The sequence below is a fragment of the Budorcas taxicolor genome, chromosome 4 (assembly GCF_023091745.1).
Source record: "Budorcas taxicolor isolate Tak-1 chromosome 4, Takin1.1, whole genome shotgun sequence".
In the NCBI taxonomy this organism is placed as follows: Eukaryota; Metazoa; Chordata; class Mammalia; order Artiodactyla; family Bovidae; genus Budorcas; species Budorcas taxicolor.
This window is the reverse complement of record NC_068913.1, coordinates 63,976,143-63,999,070: the sequence shown is the minus strand read 5'-3', so window position 1 is coordinate 63,999,070 and position 22,928 is coordinate 63,976,143. Positions and strand designations below refer to the sequence as shown.

General features: G+C 35.4%; 1 protein-coding gene across 1 annotated transcript in view; it reads right to left on the bottom strand.

Annotated features, from left to right (window-relative positions):
• The window catches only part of DPY19L1 (dpy-19 like C-mannosyltransferase 1), a 92,721-nt gene that overhangs the window by 7,247 nt on the left and 62,546 nt on the right, over window positions 1–22,928 (bottom strand). Inside the window, exons 11-21 of the mRNA XM_052638883.1 lie at window positions 22,707–22,793; window positions 20,529–20,588; window positions 19,907–19,987; window positions 14,486–14,587; window positions 10,720–10,791; window positions 9,316–9,365; window positions 5,039–5,063; window positions 4,068–4,187; window positions 3,220–3,394; window positions 2,378–2,477; window positions 878–1,003 (exon numbers count right to left, since the gene is read on the bottom strand). Coding sequence (XP_052494843.1) covers window positions 878–1,003; window positions 2,378–2,477; window positions 3,220–3,394; window positions 4,068–4,187; window positions 5,039–5,063; window positions 9,316–9,365; window positions 10,720–10,791; window positions 14,486–14,587; window positions 19,907–19,987; window positions 20,529–20,588; window positions 22,707–22,793 — 998 coding nt within the window. The remainder of the gene's footprint in view (window positions 1–877; window positions 1,004–2,377; window positions 2,478–3,219; window positions 3,395–4,067; window positions 4,188–5,038; window positions 5,064–9,315; window positions 9,366–10,719; window positions 10,792–14,485; window positions 14,588–19,906; window positions 19,988–20,528; window positions 20,589–22,706; window positions 22,794–22,928) is intronic.

Genomic DNA, 22,928 nt, shown 5'->3' with positions numbered 1-22,928 from the left:
ACTACTTTCTATATTCCTTAAGGGATGATGCTTCAGTATTTTAATAACAAGCTATCATCTGCTATCGAATCACCTAAGTGCAACAGTTCTAAACAGTCTACTTTAGAATTTACATTTGCTTTTAAAATCTTACCAACTCTTACTGCTCTAATCTGCTTAGTGAACTTCTCTGTGGAAATGGAAAAAATTTAAAATATAAACCCAAGAGAATAGGGGTTGCTGTAATGTTAATCATTTTCCCACTCAAATAAGATATAAACAGTAAGACAGAAGTTTCACTCTAAGTCAGAAGTTCCCCAACCTTTTTGGCACCAGGGACCAGTTTCATGGAAGATAACTGTTCTACAGAAGCGGGGCAGAGGAGGGTTTCAGGATGATTTAAGTGCATTACACTTATTGTGCGCTTTATTTCTACTACAAAGCTCCAACTCAGATCATCAGGCATTAGACCCAGAGGTTGGGGGTCCCTGCTCTAAGGTGATGCTGGGAGAGGGTCCCCTCTATTCCAGGATAAATGCTGCAGAGATGTGGCATGGACAAAGCTGCTGCACTTCATTACAGTGAGACTCTCCATTACTTGGTTTCAACTCTGCAAGTCTTTTGAAAGAAAATACACCCAACTTTGAATTAGAGTTTTTCAAAAAAAAATCAAAGGCAAATATGAACAATTTGGGAAATTATCAATAAGTGCACATGCAAATCATTATAAGTTAAATAGATATTTATAATGATTTGAAAAGAAAAAAAACTCCAAATATTTATCAGAAAGGTTTTTCGGCTTATACTTTGCTAAATATACAACTAGTAAAGCACTTGCCAGGAGACTGAATTAACTTTAATGTCTTATGAATACAAAGTACTGTTGCTGAGTACTCACTTGGATCTTCTTATACACCACGATTCTTCCAGAATGTAGTAATTCACTTGTAACTTTATCAATTCTCGCTTCACTTCTTCAGCTGATTTTCGACTATACATCGAATATACTATTTTTGTTCTGGCTCTTTAAAGAAAAATAATTGGGCAGAAGATTTTCAAGATCAAAAGAATGCAATCAACCTACTTGGACAGAAGTACTGAATGGAACTAGAAGACTCTATAGAAAAATCAGGTCAAGAGAACATTCGTCACAAGAGTTCCTGGCTCAGGGGCATTGGGGAGGTCAACCAGAAGAGGCACACTAGCACAAGAGTCCTGAGAGAAAAAGTTCAGTTTAATGAATCCTTTCATCTCCAAACTTAGTCTTTTGGTTTGTTTGATTGCTTGTTTTAAATTTTCCATCACTCTATCACTGATAAGAGTATGAGCTACACAAAGACAACTAAAGGACTACTTTAAAGGTGTGTTGTTAACTTTAAAGGTACGACAGTCCTAACTCTGATAACCAACAATTAGTATTAAATGGCTCTCCATTTTATTCATAATTAAAACAAAAAATTAAATTTATTCAACACAATTGCTCCAGAAATTAGTTTGCTAAAATTGATTTTTTTAATGAAAAAGCTTTTTATTTATAAAAGGTAGGTCCCACTGTTACACAAAATAATATATTAATAAGATACACCAATCACTTAGGAAATGACTAGCTGACGAACCTAGAAATTAAAATGAAAGTTTAATCTTTTTCCTTTTCAGACAGAACACGGGCTTCCCTGGTGGCTCAGACAGTAAAGAATCTGCCTGCAATGTTGGGAGACCCAGGTTCGATCCCTGGGTTGGGAAGAACCCCTGGAGAAGGAAATGGCAACGCACTTCAATATTCTTGCCTGGAGAATTCCATGGACAGAGGAGCCTAGTAGGCTACAGTCCATGGGGTTGCAAAGAGTTGGACATGACTGAGCACTAAACATTTTCAAAGAGAATACAACATTCTAACTTATGAAAAAATAGTAGAAACAAAAAACATGATCATTCCAGTAGGGCTATATTGGTGAAAATTAGAGAGTAAAAAATAAAACCTTTCCTTGAATTAGATTCCATTTCAACTGACTCCTCAGAATTCAAGAAAAAATACCCTATGAGAAAACCTTAATAAAAACTATAGGCTAATGAATTTTCTGGAGGAACTTAAAGGTGATGATAACTAATAAGGACCTGGGTGTTTTGGAACCCTGTATAACACAGACACTGTGTGATTTCTTTATGCTGCTAAGTAGAGAAGAGAACCCCAAAGACTGCAGCTTTCTCATCCTATGGGGTCTTAACAGTTTGTACTGAACTTAACCATGTTATCTCAGTATTCTTTGTCCCCAGCCTCTATATACTCCAGTTTACCATATCCTTTTTGAAACACTTCTTGTTATGCTGCTGGTTCCCTCACTCATTTTCTATTTGTATGAAAAACTTGTTCTCAACAATGTGCTAATTGTGTACTAACCTTAAACCCGCATCTTCATAATGTGGATGATTCACAATGGGCCGAAGTGCGGAGAGTTTAACACTTGCCATTGTGGGCATGGCACCTGCAAACACTGCATCTGCAAAGCAGGAACAGAGGTCTTAGGAAGACACCTGCAGGATATGACAAGCAGTCTCCCTCTGGTCAACTCAGTTACTTCCCAGGTAAAAAATTTGAGGCCTGAATCGTGACATAAAGATTCAGTAACAGAACCAGAATGAATTGGGTAGCTGATAAAATGGTGGTCAGCAACCAAGTCTGGATAAAATATTTTCCTTGTAAGACAAAGCCTCATCACTGAAGATTTCTGTTTCTTTCGGTTGTTTGTTTTTAGTATCTTTTCCTGATTCTAAGAAGAAGTAACACATTGACTAGAGAAGTTTTACGGCACCAAGGAATTCTGGAAGATGATTTAATATTCAGTCACTTGATATTCAATGACAACAAAAAGTTCCCTTTGGATACATGAATCAAGTATCATATTCCTTGAGCTTATTTCAAGAAGGAATGTGAAGGACTGAGATTAAGAATTTATCAGGAAAATAAGCATACCATAAATCATTTTAAACTGTGCCATGCAAAACTTTGGAAACATTTTTTAAAATTAGAATTTATGGAAAACAGAAATAAATTATTAAGAAAGTACAACACTTATTTTGCAAATTTCATAAGCAAGATGAACATTTCTCTCTTTCTGGATAATCGAGAAACCGGGTTTCTTAGAAAGATTAAAACCATTGGAAGTAACGTGAGTTGAGGATTGTGCAGGTGTATATAAAACCATCGGGAAAACCACAGCTAAATAATAAGACTTTTTTTACCTGGTTTAGTACTATATTTAATCCATTCTATAAGTTCTTCTTGTGGCAAATTGCTGAATTCCCCTACAATATTCCACTGGGTTTGTAAATTTGCAGAACCTTGTATTGACATTGCTGCTAACACAGCAAAAACAACAGCACCAGGATGCACTTTGCAAAAGAGCCATCCGAATAGCTGAAATCAAATTAAGAACACATTGACAATGGTTAGTACAAAGCAGCCTGCATCCTGAAATAAGCAAAAGTTCTTCCCAGAGAAGAATATAGTCTCTGCTAGCATCCCAGATACAGGACTAATAATTCGAAGGAAAAGTTCCAGAAACAATAACCTGGGGGGTCAAAAGAATTCTACCATTAGCTTTACATAGGTGGGACATGATTTAAGAAATTCTTCTCAGTTTGCTCTCTCTACTTCCAGATTCCAGGAAGGTCAGGCCTACCTAAATAATTTGCCTAACTCAGTGCAAAATAAAAACATGGGTTTGTTGTCTGACAATTTTTAAGAAGTTCAAAGCAGTGAGATAGCAATGCATCAATCTAGGTGCACAGTCCTTCTGAGTGTGGGCCCCTGTGTGATCACTGCTTTCTGTCAATATCTACATTCATGAATTTAGCCTGCACTGAATGAGTGTTTGTTGTATGCCTTGGACCATTTTAGAAGTTAAAAGGATAAATAATCTTCTTTGGCCACTAACCTTTGGAAAGATTATAACAAAACCATGATGAACTTTAATTATAACAATTTAAAGAACTTTGGGCAATTTAATATTATTTTAGAGCCACTTAATAACAAAGCCTGGGGTAAAATGATCATAGCAGCTATAATACCAACATAACAATCATCTCACCTGTCTTGAGCAGATCAAGGAAGCCATAACGCACATGTGTGGTGTCAAGAAGAGTTTTAGTCTCATAATTAAAACACCAAGGACTGTATATGCTAGCAGTTGCAATGCGTGATAAACCAGCTGAAAGACAGAGAACGTATTTTTTACTCCTAATATTCATGAAGTTAATATATTGTTAAACTGAAAAAGAGTAAAAAATTAGAAAAGAGTACTTTTTGTTAGAAACAGTATTTTGATTTCTGAAATAAACAAGTCTTAAAATTCACTTTCAAACTTCTCCATTATATTAGAGGGCTAAAATTATAAAATCCTTAAGGCAAGTGGACCTATAATTCCACTCAGAATCAAGCCTAGGGTTAATAAAGCCAACACTTCTGAACCAGGTAGAAATATGAAATACAGTGTCATCAACTATAGTCACCACGCCATTGCTAAGAAGAGGATCCTAAAAGTCTTCATCACAAGAAAAAAATTTTGAGTAACTATGTATGGTAACAATTTTAACTAGACTTACTGTGGTGATCAATCCACAAAGTATGTAAATTCAAATCATTATGTTGTACATTTGAAACTAGCATTATATGTCAATTATACCTCACTTAAAAATAAACAGGCTGAATCACCAGGAAATGGGAACAACAACCAGTCACATCTCTGAGGCCTCTGGGCAAGGTGAGCAGAGAGGAAAATGATCTCCAATCATATGAAAGATACTCTGCAAAAGTGCCTAAATGGACCCCAGCAGTGAACTGCTATTACCTTGATGATGATCAAAACAGACTGAGTGAGTTTCCTAGCCACCTACTTTAACAAATGAATGGTCATGTTTGCAGTATTCTCATAAAAACACATACAGGCCTATTTTGAAGATGATTAGCGACTTACCAAAAGTGAGAAAATGAACTAGAAAGAAAGTCCAAATATATACAAACATTAAAACAAACCACATTTTGGTGATATTAAGTCTTTACCTCTCCATGATCAAACTGGTGTTTTCTGAAATGGAAAAAGAAATACTACCATTGAATCACCATTGAAGCACTTCAATCATGTGCATTTTTACCTGACAAATATGAGTTTTACAACTTCTATAATATTCCCTCAGAACACATACGTGTAAACCAAAAGAACTAAAAGTTATAAACCAAACTGGTGCTACAGTCTTAAAACAGCTTATTTTGCACATCCTACATATCTGACTACACGGGTATTTTTAGGCCAACAAGACTTGCTGGCCGCCATGTATCACATACCTCACGAGTAACAGCCTGACAAAGGAGAGAGTGGAAAGAAACTCTGAAGCCCTTGCAGTCCCAGAGCCCTACTTCCTGTCCCCAGCGGTCCCTCAGCTCCCACATAAACTATAAACGCCACAGAGACAATGTAGGAAGCCACATGCAAGACTTTTTTACAGCAGCAGTTTTGAAACAAAAAATAGCCACAAAATGCCACCTTTAGTTTTGTTTGATGGTTTTAATTTCCTAAGAAAGGATACATCTTTATAGGCCCATCCTCCCCGCAGCTCACTCTGGTCCCCTTCCCAGCACCCCAACCCTGTGTTGAGTCTCATCACAGCACTGAGAGCAAATTTCAAAAACGGGAATCCAGATATGCCATTCTTTACTTAAGACTTTCTAGGTCATTGTGGGTTTGGGTTTCTTTTTTTTTTTTTGGTAATTACACATAGTCTTCTTTAGATGGTCCCCATCTTTCACCCTTAAAATTCACCTTCTACTGTGTTCCCTCTTAACTAACTGTGCTCCATCACACTAGATTCATTTTACGCCTTAAAACATCAGACAGCTCCTTTGACTCCCTCCCATATTCAGTGCCTCCCACCTTGATCACGCACACTCCATTTCCCTGTTTTATCTTCTCATAGAAAACAAAATGTTCAATTATAGGTTTACTTGAGTATCCTCTGAATTCCCCTACTGAGATGAACCCTTCAGGAGGACAGGGTACAAATCCATCCATCCACTCAATTCCACTGAACACTGAAGACACAGCAGTAAATAAGATTGGGGGTGGGGAAAAACTGTGCCCCAGAGTTTACATATAAGTTGAAGGAGACAAACAGAAAGCAAATAAGCAACCATTACATGGCAATAAATACCATGCAGAAAAAAGGAAACCAGGGAAAAGATGCAGGGAGTACTGCGTGTCCAGGGTGGTATATATTAATCTGTGTGGTCACCAACTGAGTGAACTCTGAGCAGAGCCTTGAGGACCCGAGAACTGGAGCCTGAGGATCCCCAGTGGAAGAGCACTTCAGGCAGAGAACAGACATGACAAAGCCTCATGGTAGCCGGCTCCTTGGCAGGCTGACAGTAAAGACAGCATGATTAGGGAAGAGGGAGCCAGGAGGAAAATGAGCTGAAGAAGATCCCGCAGAAGTGTGCTGACAGGGAAGCACATTCAGAGGCTCAGTACTGCGTTCACAGAACTTGAGATTCTCACCAGACACCCAAACAGAGATGACAAACAGTGAGTGTATCTATAAATCTTAAATTCAAGGGAGAAGTCTGAATCAGAGATACAAATATACAACTTGATAACACATGCCTTCTCTATCCTAAACACTGAAATATTTCAAGACCTAAACAATGCCCAGCAAATACAGTTCAATCTCTTTTTTTTTTTTTGAATGAATGAACAAATGATTCAATTAACCCCTAATCTAGGTAATCTGGGTTACATAAAATCTGATTGGACGATCTGGTTTCAAAAATTCTGATGTACTAGCAAAGAGTAAACATATTAGGCAAATGAAGGAAGTGAATGGGTCCTCCTTTATTCTTCTTTCATTCCAAGTACAAATAATCCATTACCATTTATTAAGCACTTAGAATGTTAATATGACCATTAACATTACATTAACTCTGATCTTACAACTATTTATTATCCCAACTGACAGCTAAGGAAAGCAAGTCACAGGGCTAGTAAGCAGCAAAGCCAGGTCTATATATTGACTGGTTTCAGAATCAATACATTTTCTACTTCACAATGCTATCTTTATCCTCCTTTAACCCCTAAATCCCTGAATAAAGGAGACCCTGGTACTCACATCTTGAGAATTAAAATGTGTATCCTACCCCTCCCCTTTTTATATTTGCATATGACTTTGGTACTTAATGCAAAACAAAATGTCAATGTGCCTTTCTCCTTTCCAAAAAGCTCTGATCCTACCTAGATTGAGAGCCCCATGAAGCTCAGTGTTTTTCTATAATTATTTCTATAGTTGAGTTATTATTGAAAAGACTCTCTTGTTTCTGTGAAAAGTTCCACCTTTCTCTTCTGGATGCATATTATAGTTATAACCTTTAGCCCTTTTCTGAGCTCTTAAAAAATTTTCATCTCAATCGAAGATAAATTTTGGCTTTATGTACTAGAAGCTTTTTCCTTTTCCCCAGCCCTCAAAGGTGTCAGGTAGAAGCAAGGGTACAGTTACAATAAATTGCTTCTAAATGAGAACAAGGATTGTCTCAAGAGTACGTGCAATAATTTATCACTGGGTAGAGGTTAAAGAACAATATATAAGGCTGTGTGTTATAAAAGAAAATATACAGACACACAAATTCAACAATCTCTACTGCCCCCAAAATAATTCCACAAAAGAATGAAACTAGAATTAAAACTTCCTTTACTCCATCCTCTAATCCCATCCCCTACTAATAATTATAAGTTTTATCTTTCCACATCCCTATGTACAAATAAACATATAAAATCTTCATATTTAAAATAAAAGTTTAATCATCCTTTATATGTTTTATAATTTTTAATGCAAGGATGTATGATGAAATATCTCTATAAGGAATTCTACTTTCTGACTGGGTCATAATTAAACCAATACTACTGAATACTTTGGTTGTTTTCATTTTCACATTATACACACCACCACAATGGGCATCTCTATACCATCACCTCTGCATTTCTATGAGAGTTTCTAGGGGACATACTTGCACCAGTGAAACTGCTGGGTTAAAGGACAGGCCCACCATATGTTTTGCTTTATTGCCAAACTGCCTTACCACCCTTGCAAGCACTGGGTATTAATTTTTACAAACCTGTCAAGTAAAAAGGTTTCCACATTATCATGGGACTGAGCACTTTTTCATGTATCTATTTACTCATGCACAAGCCTTTATCACTCAACTACTATTCTTTCCTCATATGCCAGGCACTGCATATAAACTGCTGAATTGAACAGAAATGGCCATCTCCCCTTTCAGGAGATATAGGCAACAACCCAGCAGTTTGTAAACACATGGTGATAAATGCTGAGAGAAAGAAAAGGGGTGTGATGGTGGAGAATAACAAGCAAGGAGACAAGGGATCTACTCAGAGATGACTGGCAGAGAAGGCTTCTTATAGGAGGTGACATTTAGGCAAGGATTAGAGAACTGAGTCATGCCAAGACAGGCTGTGGGAAGCAGGGGGCACAATCACGGGCTTAGGGTACAACCACTGCAAGGGCAGGAAACCAATTTTCATGGTCAAAGAGCACAAAAGAGGTTAGTGGGACAGGAGTGTAGTGGGATAGGGAAAATGGGAACGTGTTTTCTCAACTGCCTGTGTGTACCTTTCACTCATTTTTCAAATGGGTTTTTAGCATTTTTCTTGTTAATGTATAGTTCTTTATGTGTGATGGTCATTATTACCTTGTTATGATCTGCAAATATTTCCCCCAAGTTGTATTTGCTTTAAATAACGCTTATGGTATTTTACCAAAGAATTTATCTGATCAGCCATATCAACCTTTCCTTCTAGCTTATCAGTTTTATGCCATTCTTAACAAGGCCTCTAACCCTAACATTATAATAAACTCTTGGTTTATTTGGGAGTTTCATTTTTCTCTATATTTAAATCTTTGATCTATCTGGAATTTATTTTATGTAAAAAGTGAGGTATGAGCCCACTTTTACATTTCCCTCTTCTTCTGCCAAAAGGCTGTCCAGTGACTCTAAAACCATCAACAGAGTAATTTGCTTTACCTGCCAAACTGAAGCACAAAGCTGTGTCCTCCAAGTAGAAATAAGTGTAGGGCTACTGTCAGAGCATACTGGATGGGACTTAGAGACAAGTAAGTGATGTGCTTAGCTCTGCTCAGAGAGGGAATAAGGATAAAAGCAGAGAAGGGGGATGGCAACAACTGAAACATCAGTTCACATAACTATAAAATTAATACACTGTAAATACCTACTTAGTAAACTGGAGGAAGTAACAAAGGCATTAATGCCATATTTACCTTATATGTGTCTGTTGTTTAGTTAAGACAACCCACATGTCACTCACAACCTGCAAATAGATTTTTAAACACTTTATAACAGCTGTAGTGGGGAAAAAAATTCAAGTAACATATGTTCTAGACTTTCAAACTTTTACTTACTCTAAAATACAGAAGTATGGAGATAAGAAGTAACTCAGAAATAGTAATTATGACAACAAAATCTTACATTTGTATAATCCTATCTATAACCAACCCTGTTCAGATAGGTTTTACTACCATGTTATAGAGGAGCAACAGGCTCAGAAGGATTAAATGATCTTCCTGAAGGTGGACAACAACTAAGAAGGGTCTTGAAACCTGACCTTTCAGCTTCTAATTCACCTTTAGTGAATTCCACCATGTTCCAGTTTTTGGTAGTGCCCCTACTTAACTATACACATACAGGAATGATAACTATGATGCCCAAAGAGGAGGGGAGGGTAAAGGGGCCATCTGATTCTCACTCTTCCCTTGCTTTTTAATGGAGATGATGTGAGGCCAGTAACAACCTCTCCGACCTTCCAATTTTGCATTTGCTAAAATGGTAATAATAGTATCTGTACCCTAGAATGTTATTGAAGAACCAATTGAAATAAGGTATGTGAAATATTTAGAGTGATTATAAATATATGATGTGAATAATAATTACAATACAGAATATTCCACAAATACATGACATTGTACTAACACAGAAATAATAGCTCTGAATTAGAAAACCTTTAGGGTCTATGATTTATTTTTCAATCACAGACTAATCCCAAGTCATTCACTTAAAACATTTGTAGTTATAAAGTTCACTAACTCTTGAGAAGAAAAAAGAATATTATATCACTCTTTGCTAAAGATTGGAACTTCCTTGGCCTGATTTATATCTGGACTTAAGATTTCATTATCAAAGCTAAGTTGGGAGTCTATTTCTTTAGGTTTAGTAATACATTGTTAATATTCTATTTTTCCTTTTGATTAATAATAAACTCTATCCAGAATTTAATGAATACTGCACAAATGACTTAGAAAGGCATATGTTAAATATTTTAATAAAAAATTACATAAAAGTTAAAAGTGAGTCAGTAATAGTTTACATAAACAGAAACAATTGTATGTGGGTCAATATGATCTCTCTGATCCTATCTTTCAAAATACGTGACTATCAAAATGTAAGTGTCCTTTTCTTAGGTTTACTTTATGCTGGTAACTAGCACAATATTTTTTAAGATTTATAAATATTCATCAAAGGCTATTAGTAAGAAAATAATGTGTTTCAATAGATCTATATAAGTATTGTGTTAGATTAACATGTAGCCTTGTATATGTAACTACTATGAAGAAATAAGAACATGTTTTATTATGAGAAAGTACTCATAAGGTAAAGGATAGACTTACCTTTCTAATGATTACAATAAACACAACAAGAACAACTGGAAGCAATAATGTCTTTGTATACCTCAAGGGAGTCTGAAATTCAAAGAAGTGTTTTGTTAGAGAAAAATGTTATTCCAAATGAAACTGCAAAGCATGAACCAAGTGAATTTTAAAACATGTTAAGAAACTTGTGCATTCACCAATCTACCCACTGATTCCCTTCATAAAAATGAAGATACATTTCCATAGAAATGAACTTCCCCAAAATGCTGAGTTGGAAACACTAACAGATACAGTTCCCAAACACTTGTAGTATAAAGCGCAACTAGAAACATTACTATTCACTTTTGCACAGTACTGTTCTAACTAGAGAGCCCAATATTCAACGAGGGTCAGCAGAATGGCAGGAGCTTTACTGTGCATTTTATCTCGAATAAAAATCACAAGCATGATGTCCACATACAAACACACACACACAATAATGATCAACGTTTATAAAAGGAGTAAAAACATTTTTACATTTTCTTCAGTAATAGGTAAAAAACTAAAAAAGAAAAAAAACAACTTTTTTTAACTAAAAAAGCCCTACACATTGCAATCCTATACACCTCTCAATAATTTCAAATCACAGTCGCCAATAATTCTCAGCCTGAAATTTCTAAATTGCAATCGATTTGCTCATTATCAACACATTCCCTCACAAAAGTTTTATCATTACATGAAATTACGCATGCTTTCCTCAATATGTTTATAAACAGAAGGCTAGATTCAACCATATTAAAAATACTGGTACATTTTAATTCTACAAAACATAAGGTAAGTAGCATTTCCTGATTTCCCTCTCCTTAGTCCAATTTTCTCTCTTTCTATCTGTATTAGACAAGCAATTTTGATGATTTACAATAACTATTTTATTATTTCAAAAATTAGACATTTGCTAATAATAACTAACAATAAATATAAGAAAAGTAGTAAGATTGATGTTTTCTTTAAAAAAGAAGTATTTAAAAAATCATGTTAAAAATACTAAGCAAAGTTTAATAGAGCTCAAACAATTTTAACATTATATTCCAAGAGTTTATTAGCGTGAAGTATGTCAGAAAGAGAAAAACAAATATCATATATTAATGCACATATGTGCAATCTAGAAAAATGGTACCTATGAACCCATTTGTAGGGCAGAAATAGAGATGGAGATGTACAGAACAGACATGTGGACACGGGTGTGAGGAAGGGGGAGCGGGGTGAGTTGGGAGATTAGGATTGACATACATACACTGCTATGTATAAAACAGATAGCTAGTGGGGAACCTGCTTGAAGAGAGCTCAGCTGAGTGCTCTGTGGTGATCTAGAGGGGTGGGACTGTCGGTGGGGGGGTCTTAGAGGGAGGGGATATACATATACATACAGGTGATTCACTTTGTTGCAGAGCAGAAACCAACACAATGTTGTAAAGCAGTAATACCTCAATTTAAAAAAAAAAAAAAAGAACAAATGCAAAGGAAAAAAACCACAGTGAGAGATGTGTGCACATGTTTGTTCTATTAGAATTATAACTTCTTTTATTTTAATATTTCTCATAATTATTGATTTTATTCTAAGCATAAAAGTTACATATGCTCATTGTGAACACTAGAAAACGGAGAAAAAATAAAGGAGACAATGAATTTCACATTTTAATCAGTTATCAGCATTTCCTCCCTGATGGATTGTATATGTTCACGTCCTTTGCCCATTTCTGCATAGGTGGGTAGGGGAACAGTGTGCGGCTGTACTTTTAGTGCTGAGAAAGAGTGAGGGTCCTTGATAAACTTCTATTGATTTGAACACTCTCATTAATCTCTAGTTTCATTGATTTTATTTATCGCAAGAATCATCCCAGTTAGTCATTTGATTTTAATTTTTATAACATTGAATGTACAAAACTGTACATATAACAGTTTTAAGTAATATGCAGACAAATCTATTAATCATTCTCATATGCATTTTGTACTAATATGATGCTCATTAAAATATGAAGTTAAGAAATGTTTCTCAAATTAATTTTTCAAGCTTCATTTATATTTAACACATCAACTGAAATGAAGTTTGGCATATGATACAGACCTGATTTCCCACCCCAGTTCAATTTTTCAAATAATATTCATGAAAAAAATGCATCTTTTATCATTTACCTGTGCTGCTCTCTGCTCTCTTCATTTCATACCAAGTACACACACAAAAACATAGTTAAGTATATACACATGGGGTCTATCCAGCATTGCCTATTTTTGGCCATAACGTTCCTGTTTTGATGTCTTTGTACTTTAAATACTGTTGCTTTCCATTTTCATATCTAAAAGGCAAAGATCTCCCTCACTGGTTTTTACTATCTTTCAATAGTACAATTCAATTAAAATATGACTACTATAGAAAATTTAGAAAACGCAAATTACAAAATAAAGTTAATCACTAATTACCTCTTCACCAAAAAAAAAAGAAAAGAAAACCAGTGTTAAAATTTTGCTGACACTTTATGTGTGCTAATCATAGCTCAATAAGATCACAGCATGTTGCTTACCCTATTATACATCTTAAGTGTCTTTCCATACCAGTATAATATTGCGTTAAATTGTTCCCTCTTCCCACCATGCACCAGATGCCCTCTCTCTGAGCCTGCACTGTGCTCTGTCTCTACAGCACAGTCCCTGTGAAGATACCTATGGAGATGAAGAATGGCAGGCTGGACACGGCTTTGCCATTTTCTTCAAATTGGCTGAAGCCACGCTGTGCCTTAGTAAACTATTTCTTCTGTTACATAATTGATGATTCATACTCTCAAGGCTATGTAGTGGCATGTTTATTTTCAACAATGTTAAAGGATTTACACTGAGCCCTACTTTCTCTGTTGATGCCTATACTTCCTTTACCATCTCCTTGAATGAGTCTTGATCTGCTATAGGCATGCATTTTAATGTTTTGCAAGATACTTTTCCCTATTTTCTTTCAGCAGGCTCAACATTATCACTTGTACACTTTTTATCAGCCATTATGTGTCAAAACCACTTGCCAGAACACAGGAAATGAAGACGACAAGTCACTGGAGTAAAGAGTCATCTGCCATGTGGCACACTCTCTTCCAACTGGTCTGCAATTCAATGGCTGACCCAGTGGGGATCAGGGAAAATGAATGTGTCAGCAGAGGACTGTTGGCTAGTTCCACACACACACACACACACACACACACACACACACACAGCTTTGAAGAAAGTCTCAGAGATAATTAAATAGCCTCATAAATCAGGGCCACATGGGTGGTGTGTGTGTAAGTAACACTGCAGACTTCTGTCTGACAATGCACTTAACTACTCTCAGATTTCCTTCTAAACACACAAATACAGTTTTAGAAAGACAAATGTTGTTGGAATGAAAAACCGGTATTCAATGATATTTCAAATCAATGAGATTATTCAAACAATCACAAAGCAAGTGGAAACTGAAAAGCTTGAGAGTTTTACTGAATCAATGCTATCCTTGAAAGAAAGCAACTTGAAGTGCTTCTGTGTTTACTCATCCTAAAAACTATTGCTAGACTGAATGTATGTTTCTAAATTATCAAAATGAGAAGAGATCATATATTTCATGAGGCTGTGCTAATGTAAACAGGAACATCTTGGTTTAAGCTGCAAGGTTTTCCTTTTTCTTCAAACTGAGATAAGAACACAGAGGTAAGAATCTGAGTAACAGGAGCACCCTTTATGAAAAATGAACAGACCAAAACCTAGAAAAGGATAAATTCCACCTTACCTCCTTCTCCATAAAGTCAAACTCTGCTGCACATGTATACAGTAAAGTGTCAAAATCCTTGTAACTGAAGAATTTTGATGTTAATAAGTTGCCAATATGAGCCTAGTAAGGAGTAAAGGGAGGCACCATTAGATTAGGCCGTACATTGCTATAACTCATTTCAATCTTAACAGTACCTAAAAACAGCTTCCAATGCATTGCAGAACTTGTTGTTCTAACACATGGCTGGTTTTGGACCCTCCAATTTCACAGTCTCTGTTCTTTGGCTAACAAGTGATAGCTCCAACAACACCCTGCCTTCCATGCACCATCAACAACATTCCACAGGCTTTTACCCTTGGGTTTTCCCTGCGCAAGGTGTTAAATCTTGTGAAATACACTACAAGGTATCCACTGGGCTTGGTAGCACACACAGGCATCCATCAATCACAAAGGGACATCATGTTTTAGAGTAAAGAAAAACAAACATAATTCAGAATTTCTGAAAGGCAGACTGAAAAGACTTTTTGAAAGAAGCAGACAATGGGCAGACCTTGGAATAGCATCTGTGTATTCTTCACATATCACCAAGTTCACACTTACATCACCTCACTTACTTCCCACAACGAGCCATGAGAGGAAGCTGGAATTATTTTCATTTAACGAATGAGAAAACATTTGCCTAAGTTTCAATTAATTATTGTCTAAAAGAGCAAGAACCGTAGGAAAGGGGGTAAATTATATCCAAAGCAAATCATGACTAAAATGATAAACGATACATAAACGAAGTGTGTGTGTGTGTGTGGGGGGGTGTGGTCAGGGAGTGAATAGGAACTCAATGGCGATGGGATATCCTGAAGAATCTCAAATGCTGTGTCTCCTGGGGAAGAAATGTATGCTAATAAGTTTAAGAAACCAATAGGGAGAATACCTTGGCCTAAAATTGCATATGCAAACCACCAATCCAAGGAAAGGGAAAAGAATCTAAAAGGAAAGCAAATGCTTGGAAAATCTCAATAAAAGGAAAGGAAGAAGTCACAAAATAATGATAACTGCCATAAATGTAAAGACTTTTAGTTCACTAATTAAAGACAGATGCTCAATTAGAGTTAAGGGAAAAAATTCAGTATCATGTTGTCTACAAAAGATATGCTTAAAAGTTTGCAGAAAGGCTAAAAGCAGAAAAAGAGAACAAGATATACCAGATACAATAAACCACAGAAACTTGCATTAGCAAATGTAACGTCTCACAAAACCAAATTCAAACAAAAACACATGAAGACAACAAATGACATTATATGCTCATAAAACGAACAACAAAGGAAGATTATACATATCATAAACATCTTTTCAGTGAATGGTATAGATTCAAAGTGTATAAAAGCACAATTGAAAAAGTCTCTAGGAAGAAAAAATAAGTTCACAGTATTTGTTGGATATGTGAATGTCTACAATGCAAATTATATTTTTCTAATCACAAATGCAGCAGAACTGGAAAACAATAACTAAGAAAGACTTTAAAAGTCCTTTCAGCTAGATACTGAATAACATAAAACTTATCTTTGGGTTAAAAAAAAAATCACAAAATAGTTCACTTGTAAGATGCAAAAGAGGTACTACTTATAGGGAAATTTAATAGATTTGAAATGTGTTTATCATAATATAAGAGAAGTGAAAACAAAAGAGCCAAGCACTTTCCCTCAAGCATCAGAAAAAGGTTCAGAGCAATCCCAAAGAAATAAGAATAAAGGAAATGAGGATGACAGATTTAGTTACAAAGAAAAATACAATAAAATCAAAGAGGAGTTTTTAATAAGTGGTACTTTGGAAATATTAATATAATAAATAGAAAGTAGAAAACATAGCAAAAAATAAAAGCACCTCCTTATAGATTAATATAACATTGATTCTAAATCCAAAGAAGGAAAGTTAAAGAACATAAAAGACAATTTCACATATAAGTAAAAAATTTCAATAAGAATTTTTTCACTAACTGAATCCTATAATAATTTTTTAAAAACATGACCAATTTGATGACATATATGAAATGGGTGAGTTTCTACTAAAGATATAAACTACCAGTAACTTCCTAAAGAAAGTGGATTTGTAGTAGAAAATCTTCCCATGAACAAAACTTCAGATCCTGAGGGCTTCATGGTCAAATTCTAACAAACATTTAAGGAAGAAATAATACCAATTCTATATAAATTCTCACTGAGAATAGGAGATTGAACATTTTCCAATAATTTTAGCAAGCACAGCATTACCTTGAAACTAAAACCAGGCAAAAACATTATAAGAAAATAAAACTACAGATTAATGTTCTTAAAATCAACAAAAGTCCTTAAAAACATTAGCTAACCAAATCCAGCAATATTTAGAAAAACTAATACATTGTAAACAAGTAAGGTTATCTGAGAAACACAATGTCGGATCAACACTCAAAAATCAATGAATGCAGGGACTTGCAGATACAGCAAAGGACAACATTAGTAAATACCCTTCTCCAGTAACAACTATGAAATTGGACAAAACTGTCAAAAATAATATTAGGTTCAAGAAAATGATCAAAAGGAAAACAAATGTAGAAAATTCATTTATTTTAAAAAAAGGAAGAAAAAATGACCTCTGTGTGGAAATAGTGGGAGTTTGGGGCACTGCTGCTTTGGCCACTGGTATAGTGGCTACGTTGTGTTCAACTCTTGTGAGCCCATGCCGTGGACTGTACCCTGCCAGGCTCCTCTGTCCATGGGATCTTCCAGGCAAGAATACTGGAGTGGGTTGTCATTTCCTTCTCCAGAGGATCTTCCTGATCCAGGAATCAAACCCAAGTCTCCTGCATTGATAGGCAGTCTCCAGCCATGCAGGCAGATTACCACTAAGCCACCAGAAATTCCCACTTTGGCCACTAACACCCAGCATTACATCACCACTGCTTCCCTGAGCTCAGTCAGCCCAATGGTGGTAACTGGATGGGGCTGACCATGGAAGAACATCTGAAGGAGCTGACTTGTTAGGGGGCAGAGAGCAAAAAAATCTGTGCACTGTCAGGAAAAGCAGCAAAGGGTTACAGTGTCAGTTTCAGTTTGGTGAACAGCAGATTTACAGACTAGCTAGAAATGTTAGAGTCTACAAAAGAGACAATCCATGAGGGGTAGATAAGTTCTCCCATCCCTGATGAATGGTAAGCTGTCCACAGAGGCTGAGGGATCTAAGAGAGCCCAAGCTCTCTACACATCCAATGACCGTCTGGAAGGTGGTATGCACATTCACGCAAGATCCAAGAAGGTGGGTGGGCACGGCAGAGAGGAAAAGAAGAGACAAACTCAACATTCAGATGAGAGTCAACAGAGCAGGTCTGAAGGGTATCCTTTGAAAAACCTGCTTGCAAGGTGGACCCCTGGCTTACATCAAGGAACCTGGATTCTGTAAGGACCCCACCACCCTAAACGATACTAGTGGCTTATACTGAACACCTACATTGCTTCTGGGAGTTTGGAATTTTGATATGTGAGAGGCAGAGGGTGCCTGTGTTACCAGCCCCCAACAAAAAGCTTGGGGCACTAAGTGCTAAACTTCCCTGTTGGACAACATCGGTTTTTACCAAGGATGAGAAATCCAGGATAGGCCAATAAATGCCTCCTTGGATTCCTAAAGGACAGGAAAGCATGTGTCTTATTATCTTAACAGAAAAAAAACCCAATGCTTTTCAACAGCTATACGGCTTTGCCATTCTCTTTCCTCTGACCAATGTCAAAATTAAGAATTTATGAGCTGATTTTCCTGATCAGTGTTACATATTTCCAGAAATACCAATGCTGCAACTAAATTATTTCTGATTTAGACATAACTTTTTATATTTTTTTTACCATGGTTCAACACCAGGCTGTTGACAGAAATGACAACAGTCACTTTAAACTGAATTAACAGTTTAAATGGATTGTCTTCCCCCGGTGAGTAGTCAGATTCCATAAACCTAGGATTTGAGCTATTTCCCATTTCTTCCTGCTCATTCTCTGTGTCCTGGCTGACTTAATCACCTTTTAGCACTCATCTTCACAGCTGACTTCTAGGAGCCTTCCTTGACTCCTCCTGTGTATTTGTGCAGCCCTCTGTACCTGTTTTTTTTTTTTTTTAATGAAGTTTTAAAAATACATTTTGCAGTTTTAAATTTTTTATTTATTTATTTTTGGCCATGCCACACAGCATGCAGGATCTTTAGTTCTCCAACCAGGGACTGAACCCATGCCCGCTGCAGTGAAAGCTCGGTGTCTGGACTGCCACAGAGGTTCCACTCTTTTTATCACGGCTTCTACTACACTGTTTTATAGTTGCTAGAAACTGTCCCTATATCCCACTAGACTGTGTCTTACTCAGTTTCGTATCTCTAGGATGCATCTGACTGCCAGGCCCAGAGCAAGTACACTGAATAACTGAATAAATGCATTTTAGGCTATGCTTTTAAACTTTTAAAATATCTTTCCACAGGTTGTAGACTACCCCTTTAATAGTCCAGTGGTTCTCAATCTTTTTTAAGCAAACAATTCTCTTGTTCATATGAAAACGTGTATAGATGTCCACTATGTAACAGATTAAAGCTAGAATATCCTGGATGAAAAGAATCAACAAGGAGACTGGGAAGTAGACGGACCTCACCAAAGAGCCTGTGAAGTCCCAGAACTTCACAAAACTCAGTTTCAAAACCACAACTTAAATCTATTACAGGAGGAAGAAAGACAGTCAATTAAAATAAATTACAGAAAAAAAAAAAGTGTGGTTTATGTTACTCTTTCCACGTTGGTTAGTGTCCTCTTTTAAGTAATGTACTCACCAAAATATCAAAATAAGCAAAATTACACATAGGGTGAATCTTTTGAATTATAAAACAGACTTCTCATTTTATTATCTCTCCTACCCAAATACCAAAGAAAGTAAAACCAATAACAAAAATAAAAACGTCTCTTGCAAGACTAACTTGGATTAAATCATCTATAAAAGCTTATAAATAAACCTTTCATAAGCGGTGACCAGAAAACTGGAAAAAAAAAAAAAAAAGGAATGAGTCTATAATACAATTTATTATTTACGAGGCTCTGAAGGTGGGTGGTGTCTTTGTCTGTTGCAAAAGGGGATTATAAAGAAACCAGAGGAAAATAACTGCATAGGTCTTAACATTTAAGCTTAAGTCTCTAGGGCTTTCTTTAAAATTTTAAAACCTTTGTGATATAGAAAGACCAATAAAATAAGAGACTGTGTCAAAAATTAATTTTGATGAATAGACTATATACTTAGTCACATTTACTTTCTATTAGATAGATAAAATAACAGGTGAATAGACCCCACCTTAAAATTTAGCTTAAATAGTGGCACTTGGCAACTCTGGTAATGCATTCTAAGCCTGTTTATTTTAAGTCTTTCAAGTTTAAGCAAAAATATACTTACATCATCTGCAATACCAAAGATTTTAGATGTCAAATACTTTAGTATGACAGTTCCAAATAACCAAAAACATCCTTGGACAACCTACAAAAAAAAAATATAGCAAAACAAAACTAAACCAATGCATCATACAGCCATTGCATAGACATAGCCTAGTAAGAAAAAAATAAATACTTTAATCACATGTGAAGTTATTATCGCTATAGCCAAGAGAAAATGCTGAAACACATGCACCTTAAAATAAAGAATGTTACTTCAAAATCAACGGCTGATACCAGAAAGAAAAATATATACAATCTTCTTATCAAAGTTAATATATTATAGGAGATTTACACAGCAATTGCAGTTAAATTCCCCTTCTACTGAAAGTTTCTTACACACGTACTGCTCCTCAGAAAAAGCATAGGTAATAAAATACAAAAATTGAAATTCTTTAACTACCTATCCAATATTAATCTTGCTTCACGAAAAGAGTAATTTGGCACATTAAAATTGAGCCCTAATATGTTATAAAACTGTTAGACCTCCTGCATTATATAGATCAATTCCTTGAAAGTAAAACATAAAACCAATGATATATTTTAGAGAAGGAAGAATGTATACATTCAAATAAATTGATTCTTACCCATAAACTAAGTTCAGATACATTTATTTTCAGGAAATATGGTTTCATTGCCAGTAAACCCTGCATGGAGAAAATAACATAGCATAAAGTTAACAGTTACAGACACAAATTCAGGTACCAAAAAAATACTTATAAATAACATGACCCTCAAAATCTAAAATTCAGCACAATTTTCATTGTTTCACATAGAATCAATACAAGCTTATTTGATTTCAAGAAGCCCTGTTTTGTCCAGAATATTTTAGGTCAGTTAGTCACTTTGTAAAGTTGAAAGAAAAATCTCCATATGTTAATTTCTATAATTGACTTCTATGACTGGTTCTGATTTACCTAAGAACCAAGAAATAAATAACAATTTCAGAATTTTAGATAGGTGTCATATAAGATTTTCCTTAAGTTAAAATATTACTAACTCCTTGAATAAACTATAAATGAGTTTTTAATGAACCAACTAAATACTTCTCAACCAAATCTGATTTTTTTCCAGATACACAGCAAACTTCCAAAGCATAGTATCTATAAAGAACTAAATCTACTTCCAACTTGGCAAAAATATAGAGATCAAAACATAAATACATGAACCCAAATTAAATCTTTTCAGAAGTTTCCGAGTATCTGAGAATATAAAATGTGTTACGATTAAGGTTTCAAAGTGATAACTAGAAATAAAAATAGACAAATGTGCATTTATAGGTAAATATACAAAAACAGTCTACATTCTGTACCTGTTGCCATCATTTATTTTTATACATCAAAATACTGATACATGAAATATGCATAGCTTAATCTATACCTGAGACACACTTCAGTATCAAGCACCCAGTAGGAAGCCTAACACACTGTAGGTGTTCAACAGAACTGAAGAGAATTTCCTGCAACATGTACTTAAGGTTAGATTTTATTGATAGGCAATCTTCCATTCAATGGCTTTCCTGTACACAAGTACCAACAGTCATGTACTTCACCCTAAGTAATAGCAGGACATCCCCCGTGTACACATGTAAATATAGAACTGAGTCCATGGTCACATTTCCTAATTATAAGCAGAATTCATGATTGTAAGAACTATCAGTAATAGCAAAGCACAGCAATTCAGTTAATGAGGGTGTGTTTTAGTCATTATTGAAAACAGAGCATCAAACACATGCTGATTGCTAATTTCTGTGCCAGAGTATACTCAAGTCACACAACCTGAAAGGGATGGTGGTCTAGACTGGGAAGAGGTATTTGGGAAACAGAATCTTAAAAAAAAATTTACTTGTAAAATTGGACAAAGAAATAGCAGATTCCAAATTTGTTAATGGGTTCTAGAAATCAGGAAAGACAAAATGATCTGACTTACTTAAATGACTATTCAAGAAGTGGAATACATTTCAGTTAAGACAGTGCAATATGCTTTCATCTCCAAGAAACCAGTCTAAAACTAAAGCACATGTCTGTTAAATATAAGGAATATTTTCTTTCCTCTTAGGTATGCAAAACATTGTAATAGAGAAATCCATTGACAAAAAAAAAGAGTAACCACCTCTGCAAGCCTTTAAATTTAGAGAGACATATTATATTTAGAAAATCTTTCTAATGAAACTGGCAGAAGGTGTTAGATGACCCGTTACCCTAATTCTGTAAGAATATCTCTCCATAATCTACATCTGCTCTTAGTGATCTAGAAAAATATAACTGAATCATTACCTGATTTAAATTATCTGAATAAGTCACACAAATAGACATCAAGGGAAAAAACTAAAAAAAACAAGTCCTGAAGCCTCTCTCTGACCACAGTGGAACAAGAAGGAGAGACTGCTGTGAGATGCCAAAACGAGGAAAGGGGGTAACAAAGTGGCGAAAGAAGATAATAAACTCTGAAAAGAGGGGAGGAATCAAGAAAAAGAGGAGAGCATAGAAATTATTCTAAGATAAACCCTGGGCCAAAATTTAGGTGACATGAAAGATTAGAGAGAAAGGACAGATTGAGAGTACAAAGCAAAGCGCTATGTTTTCAGGCATTAATTTTTGTTGTGTTTCTTTGGAAGTGAGAACTTAAATACATTATCACATTATATGTATTTAGTAAGACACTTGAAACAGTTCTTGAAAGATAATCCCTCATGAATCTCAAGCCAGCGATAAACTGGTAAACCATTAGTTTCAAAAACAGACATTTACTTAAGGAACACTTACCCAAATAATTACCAAAGAGGAAGCATAATAAGAAGTTAATAACATTGAGTTTCCAAACATCAAAACAAAACAAAGTGCAAGAGAAATCTGAAAAAATCCAAGAAAAATATAATTAACATACAGAAAACCAAAAAAACGATTTTTATTCTGAAAACTGCACATGCCCATGATAAACAAAATTTGAACCGTTCAAAAAGGAATATACAAGGAAAAGAGCCCGCA